The following is a 21,378-nucleotide window of genomic DNA, read 5'->3' as shown; positions in this document are numbered from 1 at the left end:
ACAGCTTCTACTGAGACAGTTCATCAGCCAAAAAGCTGATCAAAGATGGTTTCTATGGCTGAGACCCAAAATGCATGCCAGATTTTGCAAGAACATGTTTTACTAAAGTTTGTTGGACATCTTTAATGAGTGTCCCAAATTAATCACTGTATGAATGAATTGCTTTAGAAGTGCTGTTCCTTAATTTTGGCCCATAAATATGCCAAGCATTTCTTCTTCTGAAAGAGATCGTAAATAAGTGCATCTAGAGGTTTGAGTCTGAGAAGGATCCTTAGTACATAAAGCTCTATTCATAGATTCCCAAGGAGTTTAGAGTGTGAGGTCACGCCAGAGGAGCTACCAATGTGTTTAAAGACTTACTAAATCACCCTCGTCATCCAGCCACCACAAACCTGATTGCTTTAAGCAACTGGTTTACTTACATTCCCTAACTCCGTTAACACTCTTAATCTATAGTTCTATATCCTCACACTGGGACTTATTCTCTTTCCCCTCCTACCCCATTCTTGTAAATCCAGAATAAAGAACAAATCCTTTTTGCTCATGGGGGCATGAGGAGGAGAGTTAAGAATAAAGATGTTTATCTTGCCATTAGCCAAAGATGGACGGGGTGCAGGGAGATAGCCATGAAAGTCGAGGCGTGATTCTACTTACTTCACATTTTACTACTGATGACTACAAGCTGCCTTTTCTTCTTCACCCTTTTCTTCCTCACATGGGCCTGGGGGTGGGGAGGTGGGGAAGGTATCCAGCAAGATGGAGAGTGATTGCCTGTAGGGTGCGAATTTGTCTACTCTTCTCTGTAGAAGTTTTCTTACCCTGAAAGGAACTCCTAAGGCATATTAATAGTATTCTATGATTTATTATCATGCTCAAGTGTGGGAACATGTGAAGGGAAGGATAGTCCTTCCCGTCATTTGATTGGCTTATTTATAATTAATACCACTTTTCTGGTTTCCTGTCAATTCCTCCCACATAGATGAATCAATCAGAATAGTGTGTAATTAGAATTGAGTTTTTTTGTTTTCCAAACCTGAAGAGAGCTGGGCCTCACTCTATTCCAGGTGGCTGGATAAACTGGGCCTGTCGGCCAGAATGGGCATAGAAGTGGTGATGAGGCAAGTGCTCTTTGGAGCCGGAAACTACCACTTAGTGGATGAAAACTTCAAACCTCTACCAGTAAGTGATCATTATTTTCCCATTGCTGTGAGGAGACTGGAGTATACTGAGTGCCCCTTGTACCAACCTCCTATGAAGAATCAATCCTCTCAGGAAATTCAGTACTCTCAGTAGGTAGCCAATCCATGGAATGATGAATTGGAAGAAACCTTAGAGACCATCCATTTTAATACTTTTGTGTCCCAAGAGAAGAAATTGAGAAGCAGAATAATGTTTTTAATGTGGGCCACTTGGAACGTAGTATGGGGTTTTTACATTTCATTCAATTTTATTTTATTAAAGATTTTATTTATTTATTTGAGAGGGAGTGAGCGTAGAGTTGGGGGAGGGAAGAGCAGAGAGAGAGGGAGAGAGAGAATCTTAGGCAGTCTCCACGCTGAGCGAGGAGCCGAGGCAGGGCTCCTTCTCACGACCCTGAGATCATGACCCGAGCTGAAATCAAGAGTCGGAAGCCTAACTGAATGAGTCACCCAAGCACCCCTACAGGTCTTTTCTTATTGGATTTGTATAACCATCCTGGAAGCTGGCAAGGCAGTGTCTTTGATCCATTTTTCAGATGAGGACGTTCAAACGGAGACAAGGTTGGGTAAGGGAAGTCACACAGCTGTCCCATGTTACTCTAGAATCCCATACAAATCCCGGCTCCGAGGCCTGAATGCTTTCCACTCTAACAGTCACCAAACCACACTGAAGTTAGATCTCCTTTATAAATGCTTAACTGATTCTATTCTTCTCTCCAGTGAAAAATTTGAATGTAAGCAGAGAAACAAAATGTCTGTTTGCCCTGTTGAGTCTACATTTCCTCAGCTGAAGAGGGAAGAATTGGAGTATACACTGAGTAGGGCTCTTTGAAAAAAAAAAACAACTTTTTATTATGGAAATTTCAAAGTAGAGAGAAAAGCATATAAATCCCCAATTCTGTTTACTCTCTAGTCCTCCCCACTCCTCACCTCCCACCCACTGGATTACTTTCAAGCAAATCTCAGATGTATCACCGTATCACCTGACTAAATAAGTCAGGATGTATCTCCTTTATACAAACACAAAATATTATTATACTATAAAATACTAACAATAATTCCTCTGTATCATCAAATGTTGAGTCAGTGGGTGTTTCACATTTTCCTTATTGTCTCAAATGTTTTTAATAGTTGGCTTGTTCACATCAGAATACAAACAAGATCCATATATTGCATTTGGATGAAATATCTCTTAAGTCTATTAATCTTGAAGTTTCCCCTCCCGCCCCCTTTTTGTCCCGTGGAATTTATTAATTAAAGAAAGCAGGTAATTTGTTCTATAGTGTTTCCCATGTTCTGGATTTTGCTAAATTAATTCCTGTGCTATCCTTTAGCATGTTCCTCTGTTTCTTGTAAACTGGCAGTTAGACCTAGAAGCTTGAGCTTATTCAGATTTTTCGTTTTTGTTTTGTTTTGCAATACTTCTTTGTAGGAGATGTCACATGCTTCCAACAAGAGGCACATAATGTGTGGTTGTCTCTCTCTCTCTCCCTCTCTCTCGCTCTCTCTCTCTCTCTCTTTTTTTTTACCTTGATAGCTAGTAATGACCATTGCCTAATCCATTACTTTATTCAGGAAGGGGGGTTATAAGGTTCTAAAATAAATTATTTTAGGGGCACCTGGTTGACTCAGTTGGTGGAGTGGGCGACTCTCGATCTCGTGGTTGTGGGTTCGAGCCCCCTGTTGAGTGTAGGGATTACCTAAAAATTTTTAAAAATCTTATAAAAAAAGAAATTATTTTAATCTCTTAAACAGGTAGAAGTTTTATTGTAAGACTTGCTTTTGTGTGTGTGTGAGTGTGTACACGTGCATATCTAAAAGTTCTGCTTTGAGCTTTGCTTTGAATTCTTGGATGATAGACAATAAAGAATATTTAAACTCTCTCAGCAATGAATTACATTCTTGAGATGTATCTCCTAGTGGTCATGGCCCTCTGAATTGTGCAAATATAGTCCTCCAATAATAAAAAGCAGCAAACAAGAAATTGCTCTCAGATTCATGGTGGGACTATGGATCAAAAATGTAGTCCATTTAAATATTCTAGACTAACAGTCACTGTCTTTGTAGGATTGACTATTTGCTCTCGCTGTTTTTGTTAAAGAAATAAGTAAAGATCTATTTTTGGGGACGCCTGGGTGGCTCAGTTGGTTAAATGTCTGCTTTCGGCTCAGGTCATGATCCCAGGGTCCTGAGATCGAGTCCTGCATCGGGCTCCCTGCTCAGTGGGGAGTCTTGCTTCTCCCTCTGCCTGCTGCTCCCCCTGCTTGTGCTTTCTACCCCTCTTTCTCTGACAAATAAATAAATAAAATCTTAAAAAAACAAAGATCTATTTTTGTTCCTTCTCTCCCCATCCACCACAACTAGGATTATTGGCTATCTCTTCTGTTCAAGAAATTGGTGGGCACCAATGTGTTTATGGCAAGTGTGAAAGGTCCAGACAGAGGTAAACTTCGAGTATACCTTCATTGTACCAACGTCAACCAGTAAGTGTGTAACACACCCTTTACCAGTCAACAAGTTTTAATCAGTAATATGCTCTTCCTGATAGGATGGTACTAAAATAATAATTCTAGTCAAAATAAAGACAATCATGATTTCTGGTAAGTGAGAACTCTTGAAATACTGAGGACCCACTAGGAAGTAGGAGAATGGTTTGGATGGAAATTCTGAAAAGTGTCCACAGATTTAATTTTCTTATTTGTTTTTGTTTTTTCATAAGGCTAGGAAAAGCTCCTGTTTACATGGTTTATGATTTGAATTCCTAGGAACCCACAAAATTCCCTTTTATTATTTAACCTTCCTATGTTTGAACATGGTTGGGCTGACCAGCTTCCTAGCAGCTCAGCCTGGCAAAGCAGCAAAAATCTCAGAATGCTCTCACCCAGAAAATGGTAGTGTGAGGAGCAATAGTTTCAATCATTTTTTCAAATAGGACCACATCAGCTGTCTACTGTAATCATGAAAGGGGGATAAAAAGAAGGTCCAGCATCATTACACATACTAATACTTAGTATCCATGATTATGTTTGTAATTGAGTTTTTAATTGCTTACATTAGATAAATATTTTTATGGAGTTAATCTATTTGCTTTTAGCCCAAGGTATAAAGAAGGAGATTTAACTTTGTACGCCTTAAACCTCCATAACGTCACCAAACGCCTGCAGTTGCCCTATCATCTATTTGACAAACAAGTGGACAAATACCTCATAAAACCTTTAGGGCCTGATGGATTACTTTCCAAGTGAGTAATTTTCCTTTTTCATTTCAAACTTTCGCCAAATTGATTGGTATTTATCAGAAAAGAGAGTGTTGCTAGAGAGCAAAAAAAAAAAAAAGTCAACTATTTCAAGTTCTAACAATTCCTAATATTTATATATGAATATTTATCAATACAGGTAAAACTCACCCAGAGTCCAAAGCAGAAGGATATGAACACAAGTTAGCAGTTATTGTAGGGAATAGTTTGCATTTCAAAACAATTTGATATGTCAAGATGCCCTCACGGCATGTAGATTATTTGCTCTACAAAAACTTATAATTCTTGGTAACACAGTCACTGAAGCGAACATACCTATGTATAATTGGTATTAAGGGCGTGGGGGTGGTTGTACATATTATACCATGTGAACCGAGTGTGATTCTCTCACAGTGTTAAAGTAGTGTTTTCATTTGGTTAGAGTAAGAAAAAATAAATATGTCCAGAAGTGTAGCTTTTAGGTGGGTTATTTGAAGCTGGTTGTAACACATTTTAGTTTTAAAAGCCAGTCATTGGATATGTCTTATAAAAGACTGTATTCAGCAGAACACCCAAAATGACCATGAGCCTTGAAGAGTCAGGCACACAAACATTGTAAGATTCTGTCCAATGTGTGTTGGAAGGAGCTCTTTTCATCATGACTATTCTCACACTGGAGCATAAAAAATTAAGAGTTTACAAAATTCTCACCATCTCCTCCCATCTTTGCAAATACTATATGAGTGATGTTTTCAGTGATAATTAGCATCAGAACCTGAAAAGGGACAGTAAGCTTGCTTTCTTCCAAAGACCTATATTCCATAGACAAATATCATTAACATTGGATACCATTCCTTATTTTTTCCCTATGCTTTATTTTACTACATCTGTGACCATACAACCTCCAATGGGAAAGAGGGGACACCCACAAATGTTCTTCCATACACAGCCTGTGTAGACATTTTTAATGGGCTGCATGTTTTATAAAATACCATGATTTACCTACCCATTTTCCTGCTGTTTAAACCTTTTTTCCTCCCCTAGTGTAAATAGTGCATATTTGGTTAACAGATACTTTTTTTCTATTTGGGTTCTGACTTTGAAATGGGTATTTTTGTGTCTGACGCTGATATTTGTGTCTGATGCTGACAAGGGAAAAGCTTTTCTGAAGTCACAGAATAATCGTTGTAGAGTTGGACGAGTGTTAGGAGATATTTTAGTCCAACCTTAGATGGGGAGTTTAGGCCATTCAGCTCTGCCTGATTCCTCCTCGGTTGGATGTGGCCGCTCTCCCAGCAGCCGTCCTCTCTGGCAAGGGGAACGTCTCTCTCTGCCTTTCATCTGCTGTTTTTAGTTCTGTCCTCGACAGCAGAAGTCAGAAACTATGCCTCATGCCTGTGCACAAGTGGGTTTAGAGGGCTTTTTATTCGCTTTTTTTCCCCTCTTTTTTCTGGTAGGGGAGATGGTCATGTACTCTGTGTTAATTTTTATTTTTACTAAGTTGTCAACATTTAAAAATTGGTAATTATGAAAATATCTGGATTTCTAGCTTTTCTTTAAAAGCAGACAATCTGGGGGCACCTGGGTGGCTCAGTCAGTTAAGCATCTGACTCTTGGTTTTGGCTCAGGTTGTGATCTCAGGGTCATGAGATGGAGCCCCGCGTCAGGCTCCACGCTCAGCAGGGAGTCTGCTTGGGATTCTCTCTCTTTCCCTCTCCCTCTATCCCTCCCCCACCACCTCCCTTTCTAAAATAAATAAATAAATCTTTAAAAAAATTTTTGTAAATAGATATTCTGGGAACTGTGGGCTTGTTTTCCCAAGTAGATGGAGTTGAATTGGGGTTGTTTACTTTAGACAGGTTCTCCCTAATCCTCCTGTGACCCTGTTATCTCTGTAACCCTGTCCTACTGCACAGGCTCTTGTGGCCACTTGAGTTTGCTACCGTTAATGTGGAACAATGCCAAATACCTAATTTTCTCCAGAATAACTCCAATGTCTGCAGGACAGTTAGATGGTTCTCTCCAGGCTTACTATGCCCAATTTCTTCAATGATTCTTCTCTTTCCTGTATTTATCAGACCCCATTGCATTCTGATCACACATTTTGTGCTTCATAATGGAAAACTGGTGAAATTGTGAATTGTGTAATGTTTTATTACCCTAAATTCTCTTTGATGAGTATACATCACTTATGCTTTTCTCTCTTTTAAAATGTTGCAAAAAATAAAATAAAACGTTGCAAAAGTATCCCAGAGAAGTTTGATGAGTGTTCAGTCTGCACACTTATTCATTCTAATGACCTCAGAGTGTTAAACAATGATCATCTTTAAAAAAAAAAAAAAATCACTTTTTAGTTGAACAACTTGTATGGTGTCTACAGAAGGTCCGGTGTAGTAGCGTTTAGTAAATATTTGAGGGAATATATTTTTAACTTAAAAGCAGTATTTTATATTTATCTTAGATAAATTTTGCCCAGCATCCATAATTCGGATTCCTCTTGCTTGCTAATTCCTTTCAGCTCTGTTTCATCTGAAACTTGACAAGCATGTCTTCTATTTCTTGTCATCATGTTACTGACATCAAAATATGAAATAAGATACTACCCTCGAATAAAACCTTACCCTGATTTACCTAGCCCAATGCAGAAATAATCCACATGCTTTAAGCTTATTCTCAGTGTATTGATAGCATCCTTTAGCTATTTTTAGAGTTGATTAAACAGTGTAGCCAGAAGGTCTTAGGTATTATCTTGCCTATATGTCATCATCTGAACCCACAGCACTATTTATTTACAATGATGAGATTTCCCTTTAAGCCCTGTGGCCTCTCCTAAAAGCATTTCTGAAACTTTTTTACGTACCCTTGAAAAAATGGGTCTCAAATTCATGCAGAACAGCTCTTAGGACTGGCAGTTGGAGGTATTTTCAAGGCCTATTTTTGTTTGTGGTTTCCTTTTTTTTTTTTACTTTAAGTTTTTTTTATTGTTATGTTAGTCACCATACATTACATCATTAGTTTTTGATGCAGTGTTCCATGATTCACTGTTTGTGCATAACACCCTGTTTGTTGTTTCCTGATGACGGTCATGGCCTTGCCTCCCCCATCCCATCTAAAAATGGATGTGATATAGGCGTTAAAAGTCATGCGCATGTGGACCGAGTGCAAATGCAGGACGGGCTTGAGAGCCCCCAGCACAATCGTGGTTATCTTTTTCAGTCTGTAGGTACAGAGACCAGAGCTGGGCAGCTAACCAAGGTTAAACGGAAACCAGTTTTTCTGCTGACGGACACTTAGTGAGGATAGAGTTTGAGAGATCTTTAAAGATGAAAATTAAAATAATTCTAAATTGGAGACAACCAAATGTCTAACACTAGACAACTACTAAGCTAATATGCTCACACAATGGAATCCTACACAGCTGTTGAAATGATGTAGATGTGTGTAAGCAAATGTTAAGATATGTTAAGGGAAAAAGAATCAAGTTTTAAGAGACCATGTACAGTATGCTTGTTCTTGTTTAAATGAAAATATGCACATGTATACATAAAAGATGAAAAGAGATGAAGGAATATACATCAAAATATTAAAAATGGTTAGGATGAATTAGCAGATTACTTCTGTTATATTTATTTATCAGAATAATGATGATGACAGACATTACTTTTGCAGTGCTTACTATACGCAAGGCACTCCTGTAAGTGATCTACATAAATACATGTATTATGTATATGACATACATATAACTCTGACATTAACCAATTTTCAACAATAAAACTGTTTTTCATATTGTAAAAACTTCATAATGTAAAAAGCACTTGAGAAAAAGATCATAGAGATGTAAACATCGTTTAGAATTATGGAATTAACTATCAGTGGAACTAAAAGCAGACTAAAGGTTTTCTTTATAAGCCCTTGTTTATATTGGATTTATTGCTGTGAGCATGTATTAATTTGATGTAAATAATAATAAATATGCACAAAAATAACACTTGTTCTTAAAATATTTTTCAAATTTTTTTGACTCAGTTTTGAATTTGAATTCCAACAGTGGAATACAAAGAAAACATACATTTTTTTGGAATCTGTGGTTTAGTGAAGCAATTATTTTTGTTTCACTCCGGCAATATATATTCTTCCAAAATATCTTAACAACATAAGATATGCAAATGAATGTATATCATCCTGAGGAATGGGGAGTTAGAGGGTTTATGGGCACAGTTATAAGCAGGAAATTTCATTGCCATTTTTAATGTTAATTTGTGAAATTTACATTCCATTCTATATATCTATTTGCCTTTTATAAAAATTTTTCCAATGATTTACCATCAGATAAAATTGCCACAAACCCAGAAGTTACGTCACATTTATCTTTTTTATACCTCCATCTTAGTGCCTAGTATAGACTATGTGTGTTCCATTTTCTGTAATGGGCCAGTTAGTAAGTATTTCAGGCTTTTGCAGGCCATATGGTCTCTGTCACAATGACTCAGCTCTCCCAGTGTAGCTTAGAGATCATCTGGGTCAAATATTTACCCGATATAGTAGTGAAATACAAGTTATATAATATAGGCTGTCACAAATATTTTTGGCCTTAAAACGACATCACGGGGACCCTGGGTGGCTCAGTCATTAAGCGTCTGCCTTCGGCTCAGGTCATGATCCCGTGGTCCTGGGATCGAGCCCCGCATCAGGCCCCCTGCTCGGCAGGAAGCCTGCTTCTCCCTCTCCCACTCCCCCTGCTTGTGTTCCCTCTCTCACTGTCTCTCTCTCTCTCTCTCTCTCTGTCAAATAAATAAATAAAATCTTAAAAAAAAAAGACATCACGACTTTTGTAGAGAAGTTGGAGCACACATGACTGGGCTAACTCGGATGTACCTTTCCCCTTTGCAGATCCGTCCAGCTCAATGGTCGAACTCTGAAGATGGTGGATGATCACACCCTCCCGGCTTTGACAGAAAAAGCTCTCCGCCCAGGAAGTTCACTGGGCTTGCCACCTTTCTCATATGGATTTTTTGTGATAAAAAATGCCAAAGTTACTGCTTGCCTCTGAAAATGAAAGGCATACACTAGCCCTGAGATTGAATTTTTCAAGTATATTTATTAATAAGAGGAAAGCAAAACCCAAGCTATAGGAAGGCAAGCAGATACATTACAAATCAACTAGTGGGAGCTTCAGGGATCCTGGGACACTCTCCGTGTGAGATTCAGCACAGTCCTTTGTTCTAAGTAGACCACTGCTAATAATACCTTGTGCCAAACACTATGCTTAGTGCTTTGCATGTTCTGTTTTTATTTAAGGTTATTAAAAAGGTATATGGATGCTCCCAATACAGCCAGAAGGCAAGTAAGTGAAGGCCATATGATTAATTTTAAGTGCTTAGTTGTTTTTATCTTAAAAAAACAGTTTTTAAAGGATTGCAGGATTCCTTATTCTATACGCTGTCTTTATGGAAAGAGTTTACTGCCACAATCTTCAAATTGTCTATAAATGAGAGACAGTCTCTTTTCACCTAAACAGAGGGCTAAATTCAACTGCTGCTTCTCTTCTCTCTGTGAGAGACAACAGACGGTTAGAAGTGATAGTACAAAAAAAGAATTAATGACAATTTAGAGGGACTGGATTATGTAAACGTCAAATGAAATTTTACAGTGACTGTAAATGAAATTGATTTGCCAAGAGGAGAAAATGTAATTCAATACATTTTAACTACCTGTTAATGTTTACTTTTAATCTACCTTTAGTTCTTGTTTTCATTGAGAAACTTTTGGCTGCAAGTAGCAGAAAACTGTGATTCAAATGGCTTAAACCATCTGGACATTTATAATCCTACATAACAAGAAGTTCAAGTAGGGAGGGCTCAGGATGTCACCAAGGAATCAGGTCCTTTGCATCTCCCTGCTCTGTCACATTTAGTGTTGGCTTCATTTTAAGCTGATGGCATGATGTCTGGAGTTATTCCATGGATCCATTCAGACCCGGCAGCAGCTGCAGAAAGATGAGCAACTTTTTCTGCCTCTCCTTCACAGACTTGAAGAACCCTTTCTCGGAGGTTCTCTCAGCAAACCTCTCCTCACGTCTCCTCATGTCTTACTGGTCAGGAATGGGTCACATGGCCACTCTCCCCAGTCACTACCAACACCAACGAGATCCATATAATTGTCTCCTCCTAATCTTTTGGAATGGAGAGGGTGCTGGGAAGTCTATGGCACTGACCACCTTAGTTTTGTGTTTTTATCAGTGACAGAAGGTATTATTTTCTCCTGTATCTTAATTTTTAGAAATATAATTCTCTTTATATTTATGCCTGCTACGAATATTGTCTCAATTAAATTTAGGTACATTTATAAGGAGCTAAAGACAGAACCTAGAGTTGGATGCTTCAATACCCCTGAATTTTATATATAAGTAGTTTTTATATTTTCACATTTAAAATAAAGTAATTTTTATAACCTCAATATTGCGTGATTTTTCTTTTAATAAAACTTAAGCCTGAAAAAAAAAAAACCCTGAAGCCTGCAGATCCCTACATTTAGAAGCCTTATTTTCCTTCAGCACTAACACCTGATACTTTTATCTGTCCTTGCCACCTCCCCCACTTGAGAAGAGTTGACCTTGAAGAAAGGAGATCATCAGGTACAAACACAATTTCCTCCTTCACTATGTAGATTTAATCATGATCAAAGTCCTGTTCTGCTTTCTTTTCCCTGTGCCCTCTGCCACTTAATAAATTTAAAGCCTAATTTCTCATTGTATTATTATAATAATCTCTTTTTTATTTTATTTTTTTAATTTTTTAAAACATTTTTTTATAGTTTTTTTTAAAGATTTATTTATTATTTATTTTGAGAGAGTGAGGATGAGGGAGAGAGAAAGAGCACCTGAGAGGGGGGAGGGTCAGAGGGAGAAGCAGACTCCCCGCCGAGCAGGGAGCCCGATGTGGGACTCGATCCCGGGACTCCGGGATGATGACTGGAGCCGAAGGCAGTCGCTCAACCAACTGAGCCACCCAGGCGCCCTATTATAATAATCTCTTAGGTTCTCCCTGACTTTGCTTAAAATTCTTAAATGGCTCTCCATTTCTTATAGTCACAATGAGGTGCTCCATAACCTGGCACCTGCCTCTTTCTTCAGCCTCAACTCTTATTCTTGCCAGGACTTCTGTTCTCCCCGGGCGCCTGGGTGGCTCAGCCATTAAATGCCTGCCTTTGGCTCAGGTCATGGTCCCAGGGTCCTGGGATCGAGCCCCATATTGGGCTCCCTGCTCAGCGGGACCCTCTACCCTTGCTCCTCCCCCCAGCTCATGCTCTTGCTCTCTCTGTCTTTCTGTCAAATAAATAAATTCTTAAAAAAAAAAAAGTAGTCTGTTCTCCCACCCACACACTGGTTGGGGGTCTGAACCTACTACAGCCCCCTGTACCTTTGGTGATACTCCTGTTCTCCACGCAGAGTGATATTAAGTCTCCTCTCTTGGTGGCAGACTTCCACATTTATTAAGACCTTCTCAAGCACCAGTTCCCACAACTCCCCTATCCTTTCTACGTAGCTTTAGTCCAATTTCTCTGTTCCTTTAGCAATTGTACATTTACTATGGCACTTCTGGTGCATTTTAATTGTATCCATATCTTTTTAAAAAATATTTTATTTATTTATTTGACAGAGAGAGAGAGAGAGAGAACACAAGCACGGGGAGTGGGAGAGGGAGAAGCAGGCTTCCTGCAGACCAAGGAGCCCGATGCGGGACTGAGCCACCCAGGCGCCTCTCCATATATATTTCCAACTTGACTCTAGGCTCATAAGAAAGAGGTAGAGTATCTTAAATCATCTTTGTACTCCCCGTGCTTCGCATATTGTCTGTCACACAGCAGCACTCAGATGTTTCCTTAATGACAGCAAAGAACACATTTGAAACTAGCTTAGGTATTTTGATTTTTAATAGACAGAAAAAGTTAATGATATTTCAACCTGAGAAGGTATTGTCTATTACCTTTAAAGAGTCTTTTAAAAATTATCACTAATGAGCTTTTTTTTTAAAGATTTTATTTATTTATTTGACACAGAGATAGAGAGCATAAGTAGGCAGAGCGGCAGGCAGAGGGAGAAGCAGGCTTCCCGCTGAGCAGGGAGCCCGAGTGGGGCTCAATCCCAGGACCCTGGGATCAAGACCTGAGCTGAAGGCAGACATTTAACTGACTGAGCCACCCAGGCGCCCCGTCACTAATGAGCTCTTACTAATGGCAGATGGTTATGTGAAAAACTGGGGGCATGGTTGTATGAAGAAAGGAATGCTCTTAGTTATACATTAATGAATATTTTTTAAAAGATTTATTTATTCATTTTGGGGGGGCAGAAGGAGAGAATCCTGAAACTAACTCCCCACTGAGCATGTAGCCCCACGCAGGGCTCCATCCCAGGACTCTGAGATCATGACCTGAGCCAAAATCAAGGGCTGGCCACTTAACAGACTGAGCCACCCAGTCACCCCTATGTTAATGAATATTAACTGAGTTAATATTAAGGTTTTAAATTTCCTTAGAGAAAGCTCTTGCCTGTCCTGTCGGTGAGACGTTTTGAGCCCACACCCTTCCACTGGTATTTAATTCATCAAATACATTTATTTCCTACAACTTATCATATCGGTTCCAATTTATTTTTGTCTTTTATTTTGGCCCTGTGGATCACTTCATCTCCCTGGTATCGGGAGTTTCCGGGTCCTGTTGTGAAGCTTGTGTATTCAGGGCTTATCTGTTCAGTAATGGCACTCATTTTCCTTTCCTTGAATCACCTCACAATTGGTAAATCTTTTAATTATCCTTCTAACCAGAGTTTTAATTACCAATGGACCTAATGTAAACACCCATCTGTCTTATCTGACAGCACAATACAAAATCAAAGCAAGAGTGTTTAAAAATAAATAACAGAATGAATAACTAGTTTCAAGTGTAAATATCTTTAGTGATCTTTTAGAAAACGTTACTGATGATGCGTAGACCAGCTCATGCAGTGTATGCCTTAGAAAAACATAATAGCAATAATAATAATTCCTATACCTGCTCCATGTCTGGGTCAGAGATTTGGGATTTTTTTTTTAAGTTTAAGATACTCGGTCTTGTCCTTTTCCAATTTTATTCCATTCTCAATTTTACTGACATGGGTTGGAAAACCCTGGAGAAGTTTAGATACTTAAAAATTTAACAGCGTTTTTAAAAAACCTTTTCTATTATTGTCATTATTATTATTACAAGATTAAATGCCTATTAAATGCTATAGGTTTTTATGACACCCTTGGTTTAAATCAAATTTGTTCTTTGTTTTCACACTTTTGATGACAGCCCACCAGTTTTTTAATTGGTTTTTAGGTTACTTTTTTTTGGGCGGGGCGGGATAGGTTGCTTTGTTAAATCCAACTTATTTATTTAGATTCCCATAGGCCTTTCAAAGGACAACAAGGCTAGTTTATCCCGTTCTTTTTTTGGCACTCCAGACTTAATAGAACAAATTGCATATTTAGCATATTATTTCTAAACACATCTTAGAAGCTCTTACACATCTAACAAATCATACACAAACTTAGTAGATCAAGTTCCCTAAATATTTATTTTTTTTAAGTTCCCTAAACATTTAAACATCTTAAGGGGCGATCAGTTGGTTAAGTGGCTCCCTTCAGCTCAGGACATGATCCCGGAGTCCCGGATCGAGCTCTCCCAGTGGGGCTTCCTGCTCAGCAGGGAGTCTGCTACTCCCTCTGCCCCTCATCCCACTCATGCTCTCTTTCTCTCTCTCTTTCAGATAAGTGAATAAAATCTTAAAAAAATAAACATCTCAAAAAAACCAAAATGATAATAAAATCTATACAACTACATCTCATTCAAAAATATCATTTCTCTATGCCAAAGTTACAAACTTACTCTGCTGGCCACAGTTAACAGAATTACCTATTCAGATCCACTGTACCAAGTAAGGCAATAATCAGGTTTTTAGAGAGTCTAGAAACAGGATACAGAACCACTACTGTGTTGGGTTCAACCTCTTCTCATGGTTAGCTGACAGATGCTGGAATTGTCCAAAGAAAGCCTGCAATAGGGACTTGGGGACAGGTAGTTTTCAGAAAGAGATTTCAGGAAGCAGGGGTGAGAGAGCAAGGAAAGTGGAGTGGAATTCCGAGAAGGAAAACTAAGGTTTGTTGCTGAGTTTACTGCAGTATGCAATGAGTGCACAGTTCCACTGGTACGACTGAGAAGCATATGGGATTTTTCTCTTATTTATTCATTATTTTTATTACTTTTTTAAAATTTTAATTATTTATTTGTGAGAGGGAGAGAGAGCACAAGCCGGCAGAGCGGCAGGCAGAGGGAGAGGGAGAAGCAGGCTCCCCGCTGAGCAGGGAGCCCTACGCAGGGCTCGATCCCAGGACCCTGGGATCATGACCTGAGCTGAAACCAGACGCTTAACCCACTGAGCCACCCAGGCGTCCCAGAATTTTTCTTTTATTATTCTCAGATTTCTCAGCAGCTATCATTTTAGAGTCCCTTGGTTGTCAATTGCAATTTCTATAAAGAACATCAACTTCAAATTAAATTGTTTTAATGCCTGAAGCAATTATAGTTAATGATTCTACTATTTAAGCTTGAAAGTTACTGTCACGCCTTTATTTTTTTTTTTCAAGGGTGAATGAGTTCCTTTTATTTAGGGTTAGATAGGGAAGCCTTGTCAGGGGCTGTAGAGGCGGGGATAAGGTTGCACATGCGCCTTAAGTAAACAGGCTTTCTACACTTGCACATATACTGTATGTTATGTAAATGAGGCTGAGTCTCCTTAGGTGGTCATCAGTCATTCTAGAGGTTACTCCTTTGTCCGTCTGTAGAGATGCAAGTCAGGAGTTAAGCTCAAACTGGTCTGGGCGGGGTGGAGGTCTTGCCTGAGCAGTCAGATCCCACCATGGGCGATTTCGCTTTCCATTTGCCTTGAGTTAAACTCTACTTTCCAGCTTATCTCTTAAGGAAAAATGTGGGACAAAGGTCCATGAGTAGAAGCAGTTGGGCAGGTCTAGCTGGTGACAGTTTTGTCTAACAGCCACATATCACAGTAAGGACAAAAAAAAAAAAAGATTCATGATGGAAGGCTTGCTGAAAACTCACAACTACGAGATTTCTTTCTGTCCCCCTCCACTGTGGTGTCTAAATGTGGTGTCTCTCCCGATCAGATGGGGGCGATGATCCCGTGGCAGCTTGGCAGCTTGGCAGCATGGTGCGGGCAGTGAAAAGAATTCACCTGGGTGGCTCAGTCGTTGGGCGTCTGCCTTCTGCTCGGGTCATGATCCCAGGGTCCTGGGGTCGAGTCCTGCACTGGGGAGCCTGCATCTTCCCTTGCCCGCCGCTCCGCCTTCTTGTGCTTGCTCTTTTTTTTGATCATCATTTCACTTCGAAGTCAAAAGAGATGTTTTCCACAGCAGGTGCTCCCCATTTATATGAACTTAACATGTTTCTGCCCTGCTTTTGTATTCACTTTGTTGTGACATTTTGTTTGGTTGAGGTATATGAAGAAAATCTGGTTTCATACAGACAGCCCTCCAGAGGCTCTACATGCACATTTTCATGGTAGAACTTCACTTTAGATTGATCAGGTGGGGATAGAATGGTTTGGGGTCTCACAAGCAGCAGTTATAAGTAGTTCTCCCTTGGATAATCAGTATCTTTGTTACAGGATTTCTTTAGTGCCTGTGGTTCTTGATCACGCCACTTGGTAGAATGCAGAGGTAAGACCTGAGGAAGAATGGTGGGAAGCAAAGCGAGGTTTATGGAGTGATAGTGAAGCTTATAGTACAAAGCTCCCCCAAAGAGGGAGGGGACCTGAGATGGTTTCCACTGGAGTTTCTAAGTCTAGGTGTTTTTACAGGCTTGTTGGTGGACTATTTTAATCTGATTAACTCTCCCTGAGCCTGTCACCCCACTGGGTTTTTGTCATCTACCTATCACATGGGAAAGGGTGGAGGGCTCCTTTCAAGGTGGTGTAAAATGCTTTTAAGGGTGGTTTCCTCTTAGGGTGGGGGCCCCCTTATCCCTTCCTGCCTTTCTTTCAATTATCCGTCATCATCTTCAGAGAGAAATTTTTTTTTTTTTTAGATTTTATTTATTTGACAGAGAGAGAGAAAGAGAGCACAAGCAGGGGGAGCGGGAGAGGGAGATCAGCAGGGAGCCCGATGTGGATGCGGGGCTCGATCCCAGGACCCTGGGATCATGATCTGAGCTGAAGGCAGTCGCGCTTAACCATCTGAGCCACCAGGCGCACTTCAGAGAGAAATTTTTGTGTCTTACCTTGACTAGTATACACTTGGTTGGCCAAACTGAGAAAGATTGCTAATGATCTTATTCTTAAATATATATACTTTATTCAGAGGTCAGTGAACTATTGCCTATGGGCCATAATACTTTATTAAAACACAGCAATATTCATTCATTTTGAAGCAGGAGAGCTAGGTTCTTGTCTCACGAAGTTGAAGAATGAATCTCGCGGACAATGGAGAGTGAGTGAAAGAGATAGAAGTTTATTAAGTGAAGATACAGAAAAAGCTCTCAAGAGCGAGAGGGGTCCCAACAGGGTTGCCCCACTTTTGCAACTTTAACATCCCATGTGGGGAGTCAAATTATTTTTTTAAGATTTTATTTATTTGAACAGGAGAGAGGGGAAGTGCAGAGGGAGAGGGAGAAGCAGACTCTCTGCTGAGCAGCAAGCCCAACCTGGGACTCTATCCCAGGACCCTGGGATCATGATCTGAGCCGAAGGCAGATGCTTAACCGACTGAGCCACCCAGGTGCCCCAAATGATTTTTTTAAATCTAAAATATCTTCTTTAGGACTCACCCTCCAAATCAGAGGAAACAGCAGAGAAGTAAAAATTGTTCTAAGGATCAAATATTATTATGAGTACAGAAGTGCTTAAAATTTGTAAATCTATTGAAGGATACACTTACATTAGCCTTCTCTTATCTACAGGAGGTAGTTGCCGAGACCCCCAAAGGATGCCTAAAACCACAGGTAGTACTGAGCCCTAAATATGCTATGTTTTTTCTATGCACACATACTATGATAAAGTTTAGTTTATAATTGATAAAGTTAAGAATAATAACTAATAATAAAATAGAACAATTATAACAATATACTATAATAAAAGTTATGTGAATGTGGTCTCCCTCTCTCTCTCAAAGTATCTTATTGTACTGTACTCACCCTTCTTGTAGGACACCCTTCTTCTTATGAGATGATAAAATGCCTGTATGATGAAGTGAAGTAATTATGTAGGCATTGTGATGTAGCATGAGGTTCCTATTGGCCTCTGTTGATATATCAGAAGGAAGATCATCTGCTTCTGGATGATGATTGACCTCCGCTAAGCGAAACCATGGAAAGTGAAAGCATGGAGGCGGGGTTGGGGTGGGGTGGGGTGGGGTGGAAGGATTACCATAAGTGAAGTGTTCTGGTTGACTCATCATTTGAACAAATATTTGTGGAGTGAATGAATTTATTCACCATCTACTAGGTACTATGCCCCCGTATTAGGCAGGATTCTCTAGAGAAATAAAACCAGGAGATTCTATAGGAGAATTTATATATAAATATAAATATATAGATATGATTTATTTTAAGACATTGGCTCACATGGGTAGGGAAGCTGACAAGTCCAACATCTGCAGAGTAGACCAGCAAGCTAGAGACCCCGGAAAGAGCCCCAGGAGACTCAGGAGAGAGGAGGGAGGCTGGGGATGAAGTTCAATAACCAATGGCCAGTGATTTAATCAATAGTGCCTATACAATGAAGCCTTGATAAAAACTCTTGAACAACAAGATTCAGAGTGCTTCCTGGTTGTTGAACATGTTGATGTGGCAGGGGGATGGTTTACTCTGACTCCACAGGGACCTATCTGTGTTTTGGACCCTTCTGAACCTCGCCCTATGTACCTCTTCATCTGGCTGTTCATTTATATCTTTTATGATAAACTGCAATCATAAATGTAGTGCGTCCTTGAGTTTTGGAACTCATTCTAGATCATTATCAAACCTGAGGGAGGATCACAGGAATGCCTAAATCTGTAATCCATAAGGCAGAAGTGCAGTTAGACTGAAGACTCCATTTGTTACTTGGCATCTGAGGTAGAGACAGTCTTGGAGGACTGAGCTTAAGTCTTGGGGGACTTAACGTATAGGGTCTGCACTAACTCTGTCCAATGAGTTACAGAATTGAATAGAATTGTAGGACACATAGGTGGTTTCAGAGAATAGGAGAACTGGGAATTGTTGGGGAAACAACACAGAACTTAACCTAGGAGGCTAGTTTGGGCTGTAACCATGTGTCCCTTTCAGGGAGATAAGAAATTTTATTATCCTTCTGGATCAGAGCAATTCACTAGACAAATGGATATATCTGATCTTCTTGGTATATAAAAAATAAAATACTCCTAGGGGAAGTGAAGGCAAACATTCTCTATCGTTATACTATATACATCTCAGTATGCCAGGAGGTTAGTGCTTTTTATAGGAGCACCAAGAAATTTGGGAAGATCGGGCGCCTGGGTGGCTCAGTTGGTTAAGCGACTGCCTTCGGCTCAGGTCATGATCCTGGAGTCCCAGGGTCGAGTCCCGCATCAGGCTCCCTGCTCAGCGTCTGCTTCTCCCTCTGACCCTCCCCCCTCTCATGTGCGCTCGCTCTCTCTCTCTCTCTCTCTCATTCTCACTCTCTTAAATAAATAAAATCTTTTTAAAAAAAAGGAATTTGGGAAGATCTATTTCCCTGCAGAACTTTGTATGTGCTCTTAGACTAGCACATCCTGCCTCCATCCCTCTCCTCCCCCTATCCTATCTTGGGTTAGTTACTTTGGACCTGAGCTTCAGATCTCAGACCACACATCCCTTCTTCTGGAAGACTTTCTTGACCTCACCACACCAAGCTCAGCAAGATGTTCCTCCAGAGTGCTCCCACAGTGCCCTGGGTCTAGAGAACAGAGCACTGTCACCTAGTATCGAACACTGTTTTCCCCTCTAGTCTGTGTGCTCCTTGACAATAGGACTTTTCCCCCTTGACATGCCCTCTGCTAAGTACAGTGCTTTCATGAAACAAGAATTCAATACATATTTTGTTAAATTTTGTTAAATATCTAACTCTAAGGAGTTTACAATCAAAATGAGAACATAAAATTAGTATAATACAAAGGAAAATTACTTAAATTCTGTAAAACAGAAAAAAGCAAAATTCTAGTAGTGTTTAAGGAGAAAAAAATTGTATATAGTTGAAGGACTATGTCTACAGCTCCAAATGCCACAGCAGTAGTGATGGAAAGTTACTGCTCTCTCATGTAACGTTCAGTGGTAAAGTGTAATCAAAGAAAATACTGAACTCAGAAACTCAACTTTCACCTTCATCGCTGCCCCCCGACCCCAATTCCCCCCACCCCCCACCCCAATCCAGCTCTAGGGCTCTTTCTCCAACAAACACAAAAACTGCTCTGATGACAGGTCTAATGATTGCTCTGAAGTAATGAGCCCACCAAGGAAGCTAGAAGCCTAGCTCCAGACAAGGGCACTCTCACTGATGGTGACAATTGCAGGACCATGTCTGGGAAGAGCACTTTTGCACCAAGCTGCAGAGGAAGGGCTGTCCGCTCTGAAAGTTTGTTTTCTCTGTACCTCCCCTGAGCTCCTTTCATCAGAGACAGGACAATGCACAGCATTCTCACTCCAAATCTAAATCTTCTAAAAATGGTGAAAAGGAAAGGAAGGGGCACCTGGGTGGCTCAGTAAGTTAAGCGTCTGCCTTCAGCTCAGGTCATGATCCCAGGGCTCTCTGCTCAGCAGGGAGTCGGCTTCTCCCTCTCCCCACCCTCCCCCTCCCCCTCCCCCCCTTGCTCACTTTCCCTTCCTTTCTCTGAAATAAATAGATAAAATCTTTAAAAATAAAAAGGAAAGGAAAATGTGGGATATTCCCCCTCAACTCTACATAAATATACACTGCAAGGCTTCCAAGAAATAAAACTAAGGATCACATGGCATAGATATATTCCACTTTGGGGACAATCTAGATCCTTGATACGCCTTGATATACAGAAACCCATCTTTCCAAAGGCCAAGGCAATTATATAGCAAAATTTCCCGATGCCTTGATCCCTCCGTCTACAACCAGCGAACAAGCGGTGAGCTAGTTTTGTAGAATTATCAAGGACTGCCCCCTCCTCACCACCACTGGAGACTCAAGATAGCTCAGAATCACTTCTGGTTTTAAGGAAAAGAGCTTAAAGACTAACCCCATTCTCTATAATACTACAATGCAGATGAATGACTAACCTACGGTTACTAAATGGTTAAATGGGATAATACATGCATAGCGCCTGTAACAGTGCCTGGCAGACAGCGCTATCCCAGAATTGTCTATAATTAAGAGCACGACCAGATGTCCTAGCTGCAGGCTCTTACCATCCCACAAGCTCACTGCCTCTTGATTACACAAACTCCTCTGAACTGTCTGTCAAATTTAAGGTTTTCATTTGTGTAATGCATGAATGTCCCTTAACTCTGAGCACGGTTTTAATTTACATTCTTACATTTGGCGCTTGGTGCCCTTTCCGCTTTAAAAAGGAAACACCTGCCCGCAAATCAGTATTTTGGTAGGTTTTACGAGGTTTCCTTTTTTTCCTGCTACAACTGTTCCAAGTGAGTAAACACTATCCTTGTTCATTTATTAGGAAAGCTGATAATAGGAATTCCTCTTAACGCTAAGTGTCTTGGGGAACGCCGCCCCCAAGGTTACAGGGACCTCGATAACACTCCCTCGGCGTTACTAGAAACGCTCGGACCACATCGCCACTCAGACCCGGTGGACGTGGACCGTCACTCACTGACGTCACTGCGCAAGCCTGCCGCGACCTGACGCCAGGGAATGACCTCAGGCCGGTGCGGGGC

At 40.2% G+C, this 21,378-nt stretch overlaps 1 protein-coding gene across 2 annotated transcripts in view; it reads left to right on the top strand.

Moving 5' to 3' along the window:
* The window catches only part of HPSE (heparanase), a 35,532-nt gene extending 24,649 nt beyond the window's left edge, over positions 1-10,883 (top strand). For both annotated transcript variants that reach the window (XM_027600596.2, XM_027600594.2), the window contains 4 exons: positions 1,065-1,179; positions 3,564-3,682; positions 4,294-4,440; positions 9,325-10,883. In XM_027600596.2, coding sequence (XP_027456397.1) covers positions 1,065-1,179; positions 3,564-3,682; positions 4,294-4,440; positions 9,325-9,484 — 541 coding nt within the window. In that variant the 3' untranslated portion in view covers positions 9,485-10,883. The remainder of the gene's footprint in view (positions 1-1,064; positions 1,180-3,563; positions 3,683-4,293; positions 4,441-9,324) is intronic.
* Positions 10,884-21,378: the final 10,495 nt, after the last annotated feature.

Source organism: Zalophus californianus, chromosome 2 (genome assembly GCF_009762305.2).
Source record: "Zalophus californianus isolate mZalCal1 chromosome 2, mZalCal1.pri.v2, whole genome shotgun sequence".
Classification (NCBI taxonomy): domain Eukaryota; kingdom Metazoa; phylum Chordata; class Mammalia; order Carnivora; family Otariidae; genus Zalophus; species Zalophus californianus.
Note: the sequence above shows the minus strand (reverse complement) of the source record. Positions and strands in the feature narration are given on the sequence as shown.